At 33.1% G+C, this 9,334-nt stretch overlaps 1 protein-coding gene across 3 annotated transcripts; it reads left to right on the top strand.

Moving 5' to 3' along the window:
• The first annotated feature begins 2,475 nt into the window (after window positions 1-2,475).
• Window positions 2,476-5,603, top strand: LOC18443934 (putative polyamine transporter At1g31830). 3 transcript variants are annotated; one of them, XM_006854114.4, is made up of 2 exons: window positions 2,476-4,164; window positions 5,325-5,603. In XM_006854114.4, the coding sequence occupies exon 1, from the start codon at window positions 2,734-2,736 to the stop codon at window positions 4,144-4,146; it is 1,413 nt and encodes a 470-aa protein (XP_006854176.1). In that variant the 5' UTR covers window positions 2,476-2,733; the 3' UTR covers window positions 4,147-4,164; window positions 5,325-5,603. The 3 variants fall into 3 exon arrangements, with proteins under 3 accessions (XP_006854176.1, XP_088717010.1, XP_020528925.1); XM_088860884.1 differs by having other exon boundaries at window positions 5,213-5,603; XM_020673266.2 differs by having other exon boundaries at window positions 5,103-5,603.
• The last annotated feature ends 3,731 nt before the right edge of the window (window positions 5,604-9,334 follow it).

Raw genomic sequence — 9,334 nt, 5'->3', positions numbered from 1 at the left:
TTGAATCTTTGTATTTTGAGGGTTGCTAACTTTAGACAAACCCTAGATATATATATATATATATATATATATATATATATATATATATATATATATATATATATATATATATATATATATATATATATATATATATATATATATATGTGTGTGTGTGTGTGTGTGTGTGTGTGTGTTATGTTAAGGTGCTCACACTATGAAGTTATTTATCATTGTACTCAACAAATTTTGGATACTTCTATACATTTGTTTTGTACATTGAGCATATTTTTAATAAGGGTATTTTTTGTCATTAAGATGGGTATGACGTCATCCACATGAGGTACACTAGTCGTATTTAATGGTCTATGTGGGTGATGTCACACCCCCATGTAGATGGCATCACACCCGTTCTAAAGACAAAAAATATTGTTATTAAAAAATGCATAATGTACAAAACAAGGTATAGAAGTGTCCGAAATTTGTTGAATACAATGATATATTGATACACTAATAACCTTATACATTTATAATTTATAATTCAAAAACTTTTATAGTAAATTATACATTCATTGTGGTACTATGTTGTACTACCTACTCAAATTGTGTTGAATTTATTTTAGAAAATACCATGCTTTTAATCTTATAATTCAATAAAAAAAATTTCTTCCTTAATAGTAATTCATAGCATTTTTTTTCAAATTATTTTTAATCTGGATATTATACTTATAAAGTAAAAATAGGTAATTAAGGTTTAAAAACTTAACTAACAATTTGATCACCAAAGTGTTCAAGTAAATAAAATGAAAATGTGAGTAATTTTATATATACTTTCTATGAAAGAAGGATATTCTTATATATGATTTAATATTTATGACTTAGATCTAATTTTATATGGTATTGCTTAATAATATTTTTTATTTTATATTAAAATTATAATATTTATTTTATATTTATAATTAGAAAGTGTAATTTATAGTTATAATTAATGTTTTATTTATAGTGACAATTTTAGTCTCATTTATTAATTTTAATAATTTGATGTTTAGACATTATTTTTATAAGAAATTTATAGTTTTTAAAATAAATATTTGAAAATAAAATAAAAAACTATAAATAATAAATTTTTATATAAAATTTATAGCTTTCGAATGAAATGGTGGAAAACAACGTGAATGTAAAATTTATAGCATGAGTACATAATTTTTTTAAATCAAATGTGTTATGTTATTTTAGATTTATGAAATATTTTATCAAAGTGAGAGTATAATTCTCAAGGAAAATATAAAATGAGACCATTACCTTTGGTACTAAGTGAGGCGTTAATCTTGACCATTGGATGTGAATTGGGTGGCTGCAATTATTCCATTAACCAAGCTCAAACTTCGAAACAAATTTTTTCGAGCTTTGTGTCATATCCAAGTTATCAACCTCACATCGGATGGATGTAAGTAATTGTGACCACCTTGTATCAAAGGTAAATGGTCTCATTATTTACAATCCTTAATTATTAATGCCAAATTATAAATTTTAATTTATTTTGGCTATTAAGTAAAATTTTGAATTTCAAAAGTAAAATCCATTTAACGACGAGTCCTAATTTTATTGCATAAAATTTGCAATTGCATGTTGTATTCATAATTTTAATTATTATATAAATTTTGATAATTAATGAATTTGATAATAACAATAGAATGCCAAATTAAAGAAAATAATATATACTGATATATTATTAAAGATAGGGAAGATTGAAAATTATAGTTCATTTATTTCTGTACACGACTCTCCCAAGATAGATGGTGTAAAAGTTTGTTGCTTAAAGTGCACCATGAGAACACACTGTATATTTGATCCATAAAAAAAAACACTTAGCACTAGTATTTTATGTGTACTAAATATAGGGACCTACCTTTAAAATTGTATTTTAACAAGATAAAATTTAAATTTTAAGTTGTTAATAAAAATTTGTGGTGAGGGATCATACGCCAATACATAAGATCAAGTTTATATCGTGTTGTTAGCATTATTGTGATTTGACTTCTTCAGGTATGGCCTCTGTGTGTTATATGCAATAATGAACTTGCGTTGTACGCACGAATTTTAAGCACACAAATCGTGTGAAAACCTAACTTAATGCCCTTTATTCTTCATCCGAGCCAAATCCCGACCCTACGATGTGCCTACCAATCACGAACGTGCTCATGCTTTATATACAAAAGATTCTATTGAGACCATTATAGATTGGGTGCGGTTTTTATAAAGTTGCAACCTAAAACTATTCAATTAAAGCACACTTTCAAATTTTATCATAATATGATATAAAAAATTTATAGGATTATTTGAAAATCTATCTTCGCATTTAATTATAAAAATTGAAACACCAAAAAAAGACTAAAATCAAGTAGATCTATAAATATATGAAAATCTTGAAATGGACGATTTAGATATCGTGTTGTAATATACACTGGACTAAAAACCTTTTCTCTTTTCATATTCATATATCTCCATCAATTAAAAACATTAAAACATTTTGAGGTGCATATGTAATTATACGTTGCAACCTCAGGTAAACTTTTTCCTGATTAATAGGACCAGCCTTAACAAATATTTTATTAGAAAGATATTGTCATCATATTCTTTTAGATGATTGTCTTCACAAATAATTTGTAAAATAGTGAACTCTTTGGGCCTACTGTGGTATGTAGTGATGAGGCAGAAGCTGAAGAGATCGAAGAAAATCGATTTGTTCTTCCAATGGCGGAATTATCTTCTATTGACTATCAGGTGCTGAATGGAGATGTGCCTAAGACAGAAAAACCTAGGAAAGTTTCAATACTACCTCTGGTTTTCCTCATCTATTTTGAAGTGTCTGGAGGCCCATTTGGAGCAGAGGATAGTGTCAAAGCTGGTGGCCCCCTATTAGCCCTTCTTGGTTTCCTGGTATTTCCTCTTATATGGAGCATCCCTGAAGCTCTCATAACAGCTGAAATGGGCACTATGTTCCCTGAAAATGGAGGTTATGTTGTTTGGGTTTCATCAGCCTTGGGACCATTTTGGGGTTTTCATCTAGGGTGGATGAAATGGCTAAGTGGGGTGATGGACAATGCTTTGTACCCAGTTTTGTTCTTAGACTATCTAAAATCAGCTTTTCCAATTCTTGAGGAAGGGTTTCCAAGGATTACAGCTGCACTTCTACTGACCATTGCTCTCACGTACATGAATTACAGGGGCCTGCACATTGTAGGATGGACAGCTGTTTCATTGGGTGTTATATCATTGCTTCCTTTTGTTTTTATGGGGTTTTTGTCCATCCCAAAACTGGAGATTTCTAGATTGTTTGTTGTTGATGTAAAAAATGTGAATTGGAGCTTATACCTGAACACTCTGTTTTGGAATCTGAATTACTGGGACTCGATTAGCACACTGGTTGGCGAGGTAGAGAACCCGAAAAGAACGATACCGAAGGCACTGTTTTATGCGCTGATTTTGATCATATCGTCCAACTTTTTGCCGCTTTTGACTAGTATAGGGGCAGTGAAGCTGGATAGAGAGATGTGGACTGATGGGTATTTTGCTGATTTGGCAAAAATGCTTGGTGGTGTTTGGTTATGGTGGTTGATGGAAGGGGCATCTGCTTTGTCGAATATGGGAATGTTTATTGCTGAGATGAGTAGTGATTCTTTCCAGCTTCTTGGAATGTCTGAGAGGGGAATGTTACCGCAGTTCTTCGCGTCAAGGTCTCGTTATGGAACCCCATTAGTCGCCATCTTATTTTCGGCATCAGGGGCTGTTATGTTATCTTGGTTAAGCTTTGAAGAGATCATAGCAGTGGAGAATTACCTCTATTGTTTTGGGATGATTTTGGAGTATATGGCCTTCATTAGCTTGAAAGTAAGAAATCCATTGGCTGTGAGACCTTTTAAAGTCCCTTTTGGAATTGTTGGTGCCATCTTGATTTGCATTCCTCCTATGGTTTTAATCTTGGTTGTTCTGGCTATTGCTTCCCTCAAGACTATGACTATCAGTTTAGCTGCTGTGCTGTTTGGGTTCATATTGCCTCCATTTATTGGGTTCATAAAGAAGAGACATTTCATAACGTTCTCCACCAGCTCCAACATATCTGATTTTCAAGTCCGTGGCCATGGCTATAATGAATCAGTAATTTGAGAAGGAACTTGTGACTTGGTAAGTAAGCAATCCATAGAACAGCTTATAGTTATGGATTGTATTTTATTAATTTGTTTCTAAGAACAATTACCTTATCCTCATGGGTTTCTTAGTCTGAAAATATATTTACAATGTACTTGTTTTGGTCTGATGACCTTCTCATTTTGTTGCTCTTTTTTTCTTGTTTATGAGGTTCTGAAAATGTTTAGGGAAGGTAAGTCTTCAGTAAAGTTCATATGTTTGCATTTTCATTCAATTTGCACTTTAGCTGAAGTTGAAATATGGATTCCATGGATGATTAGGCTGCCATCCTCATCATAGGCCATGCTCAAAACATGATCACATCGACCTAATTTTGTTCTTGCTAGCCTTTGAGGTGTACTTCATGAATTAATGGCATTTGAAGGTTGTAACTATTCTAGTATTAATAGGTGGGTTATATAAAAACTCCTTGAATCTTTTCCACTCTCTTAGTCACACCTGCAAAACTCTTAGAGAGGAACGTGCAATAGGGGCAAGGGGTTCCTCCCTACTGTTTGAGAACCATCTACAATCTACGATATGCTAAGCTCGGTAAAACCCGGAGAAATTTAATCTTATTAATCAATATTTGGTGATAAGTTCCTTCTAACTTCTAAGCATTTCATACCTTTAAAGTGACAAAAATGCTGCAAAGTTAACCACTTTTTTATTTAATTTTGAAACACTGGTTTGCACATACAATTCATCTAGATCAAAATAAGAAAAAGATGCTCTACTGTCAAAGAAATGTGCTCTCTCGAATCTTTCCCTTAGTACTTTTATACAGCATACTCTTATTACTCTGAACACACAAACATTAAAAGTTTTAATAGAAAATTAAAAACTAACGGTGACAACTATCTTGGATTTTTTTTTTTGTCTGATTTGTGGTATCTGCTTGTTAATTGATTACATTTCGGGTGTCTGTTTAAAAGAGGTCCATCCTCGATGATCCCACATTTGGAGGGAGGCCTTATCTTCTACGGCTAACCTTTACTAAACTTCCAAAGGCCATGTTAAAGCTTAAGCATAACTTTGATGGCAGTTCCTTGATGAAACCTGATCCTACAATTTGTTGGTTGGGCCTAAGAGGAGCTTTGTTGTATCGTTCTAATTTTAACGGATGTCTCTGAAGTGACCGCTCTGTTGTACTCCAGGTCCTAAGAATAGGGACCATAAAAGTCGATATCTCCACTTGGGTCACAATGCTAAGACGAAGTAAGAGCCCAAGAATTTGTTTCAAGCCCATATCTCAACTAGAAGATTGCTGTTACAAATTTGAGGATGTGAGTTTTCGCCTGTCTATCAAAAGGGGAAAAAAAAAGACAGAAAGAAAGAAAGAAAAAAAATCAACTGTTTGTGTAAGTTTGTTGGCTGCATTTCAAGGGGCCATTCATTGTAAAGGGCAACTCATTTTAATGTCATTTGTTTGGCAACGTGAGTCTAAATGATGCTTGGAGATCAGAAGAGATGAAAGCATATGTGACAGGTATTTATACACATGGGAAGCATGATCTCCACAATTCATCAAACTAGATTAAACGTTGTGACCATGGTTAAGCTCCTACAACCTAGGTTGCCTCGACTCTTGTTAATTAAGCTTTCATCAAAATGATGGGTGTTAGAGATCATGCTTCACATTAGAGATCATGCTTCACATGCACTATCCATATGAGTTCTTTTTTAATATGGTCTTAAGAAGAGATTATCTAAAGTGATTCTTGATATTTGTGATTTCTTTGAGTTTTTATTGGCTCATGTGCTAAGGGAGGCTACTGAGGCCATGTTCGGTCGAGGAGGGATTTATAAGGGGTGAGGGTTGCACCTTAAACAATCAAAGTAAAGCACACCTTAAACTTTACTAGAAGATGCACTTTCGGTGCCAAAAACTTTATGACGACGTGAAAATGTATTTTCACCCTCTAATTGTAAATTTAAAATTCCAAAAATGATGCAAATCAAGTAAATCTATAAACAGCTGAAAAATCTTGAAACTAAATGGTGTGCCTCTGACTAGAAATTATTGTATGTAATATTTGCCTCATCTTTGTAAAGTTCGTGGCAAAGAATGACATATCACTAACAGATAAAAAAGTGGCATGTATCACTAACAGAGAATAAAGTGGCAAGAAGTTTGAGCATGCTCTGGAGCCCAATATAAAAACCCTAACTAATGGCAATAACTGATAGAGCGCCATGGTAGTACGAACCGGAAAAACAAAAGATTTGGGGGACGAAACTCTCAGGGTATAAACAACCCTCAAGGTATAGAAAAAGAGATGTTACTCACAAACTTTTTTTTTTTTGAACGGTAACGTACGATGTTCAAGCAAAGATACACGTTTCCATAGATGAAGTAACCAATAGAGAGTGAGTATCGGCTCCTCCTTTGGCAAGAACATAGACATCTTCATTTGTCTCTCTATAACAATATTGGGCGGTTGCTATAGAGGTTGACAAAATATCCCAAATTTGATGAAAAGTAGTCCTTAATCTCCAAAAAATATGGCCATTTCTCTTACTCCAAGCAATGACATTTGTGAGCCTCCTTCGATAATCCTGCTCCTTCTAAAATGTATAGAGCTTTGACTCACAAACTTCCTCTCCCTATATCTATTGCTCTCTCATTGGTTAAAGTAGAGGGAATGGCGTGCAAAAAGAAAGCAGCCCATCTCGTTAGATTTCAACGCCCGCCCGTGATATCAAATCTCATAACATTTAGGTCCCACTTGAATTATGTAGGATCTAATTTTGAGGAGAAGATTTTGGTCAATCAAACGTGACTCATTGACTAAAAAGATCATGATTATTATAAATCTTATATTATTTTCAAATATTAGGATAATAGGTACTTACCAAATATAACCTTAGTTCATGCAAAAGTAAATTTCGGATTTTGAAAATCTAAAAAGACAATTTGTTCATTTTTTAAAATATTGACGTTGTAATAACAGATATAAAATGGGTAGAATAGTAATAATGGTAAGTTCAAGTGAAATTGTTATAACGCTTAAAAATAATAGATATATGGATAATTTTCGCATATTATTATTATTCACATTGGTTTTATCATAATATAATTTTTTATTTTACGGTAGTCATTTTTATGAGGATAGTGTTGTGGTGGTCTTTTTTATCAAGATTATTATGTTATTATCAATAGTTTGATGATATATAGGAAATTTATCGAAGTACATATAAGAGCAGGAATATCTAACATTTTATCTATTCTCAGCTATTCCAATTTAAGATTGTGTATTTTTTCATGGGTATTTTAAAAGTAAATTAAAAACAAAAATAGGTAAGATGTCAATTGTTCATCTCTAATGGGTAGTTTGATAGTTTTTCAGTGATATATTAAATTAATATATTATTTGTAATAAAATATTTTCTTTTATTGTTTTATAAATGTAAAACCAAAGTATATAAATTCAAAATTATAAATATATTTTATATTGTATAAATAGAAACTTCTACAATAATTTCTAATAGTATTAAACATGGTATGAAAAAACGTCGACTCAAATCAGAATCGCTTGATGCGGATTGATAATTGATGGGACCAATCTCGTTCCTGCCACCTATCCGGCTATCTGGAACCGCCCAGTTCTTGAAAGAACCTGCTGGTTCTTGATAGAATGGAACCGGGTGACTTAGCCCAGTTGACACTTTATTTTTATTTTTTCTTTTAAATTCTTCATTTGAAATTTTTGGAGATTTTTTTTTTTTTGACAAACGTTCCTTACTTTATTAAAAAAATCTACTCAAATAAAATTACATCAGAAGAAATAGCAAGAGCAGACAAAGAAGCCCCTCATTTAGCAAGAGAGTCGGCCAAGGAAATCGACTCAAGATAGACATGACAAAACGAGACTGAAATTGGAGCCATCAGGTCATGCACCACTCCCCTAACCCCAGCCGAACTTGGATTACCCAGAGAGCTCCCATCAAAATTTAACTTAAAACCTCCATACTCTGATGCCACCCAAATACTCATTGGTCTAATCTTAACTCTACCCGTCAAAAACAAGTTTGGCAAATTCAACACAATATCAGATTGTGAAATCCCCCAAACCTTCTTAGTAACAGAGAATCAAGACCAAGTACACAGTTTGACATTACTAAGCTATATGTCAAATGAGATGCTCTTACCTTCAAACATCTGCCTATTTTTTTCTTTCCAAAGTTCCCAAAGAGTAGCTCCTCTGCTATTTGCCAAACCAAAACCCCTACAGAAGGTAAATGATTAAAGGCTAAATGAGACACTTAGCCCTACACAGATCGGAGAAGTGAAGCGTGAACCCCAAGAAGCAATGTGGCAGTAGATAAAAAGATGATCGTCAGATTCCTCATTCTAGAAACAACCAATACCAGATTCTAGAAGAAACAACCAATACCAAATTCTAGAAAACGTGGCAGTAGATAAAAAGATGATCGTCAGATTCCTCATCTGCTTTACACATCAAAATGTTAAAGAAGATTTTACCCATCTTAATCAAATTGTCCACCGTTAGAATTTTATTTTCAATAGCTAACCACACAAAAAAAACCTCCACCTTATGGGGAATAAGCCATTTCCACACTTTAGCAGCAGCAGGTAAATACCATATCCAACGAACATGAAAAAAAAAAAAAAAAGCCTATTACAAGACTTGACCAAGAAAACCTCATCGCATTCAACTTCCCAAATCATTTCATCCAATGCCCCTTATGAAATATAAATCAAATTCAAAATACCCATCAAATCCTTCCATTGAAGATAAACATCTCCACTCAACCTATCATGCTGAAAATTACTATTCCAAGCAACATGATTACCTGCCATTCAACCATATCAGAAATCTTAGCATTAGAGTGCGAGACCTTAACAAAAGTTGAGATAAGTAAACTTAAAGGGGGCATTACCTATCCACTTATGATACTAGAACAAGATGTTATCACCACATCCCACATTCCAACGAATATAACTTGCAATCATCGGCTTGCACCTGTAAATGGACTTCTATAGAGAAGACAACTCTATATTTCTACCCCCTCCTATCCACATACCCTGCTTATCCATACCATATTTCGAAGACAAAACCTTATACGAGAGCTGATCTGTAAAATGCAAGTTTTTCCACCATCGTTTACAAAGCAAAGCTTCATTTATATATTTAATCTTTCT

This window comes from Amborella trichopoda, chromosome 3 (genome assembly GCF_054954075.1).
Source record: "Amborella trichopoda isolate Santa Cruz 75 chromosome 3, AtrichopodaSantaCruz75HAP2 v2.0, whole genome shotgun sequence".
In the NCBI taxonomy this organism is placed as follows: Eukaryota; Viridiplantae; Streptophyta; class Magnoliopsida; order Amborellales; family Amborellaceae; genus Amborella; species Amborella trichopoda.
The sequence above is the reverse complement of the archived record's forward strand: the minus strand, read 5'-3'. Positions and strand labels throughout refer to the sequence as shown.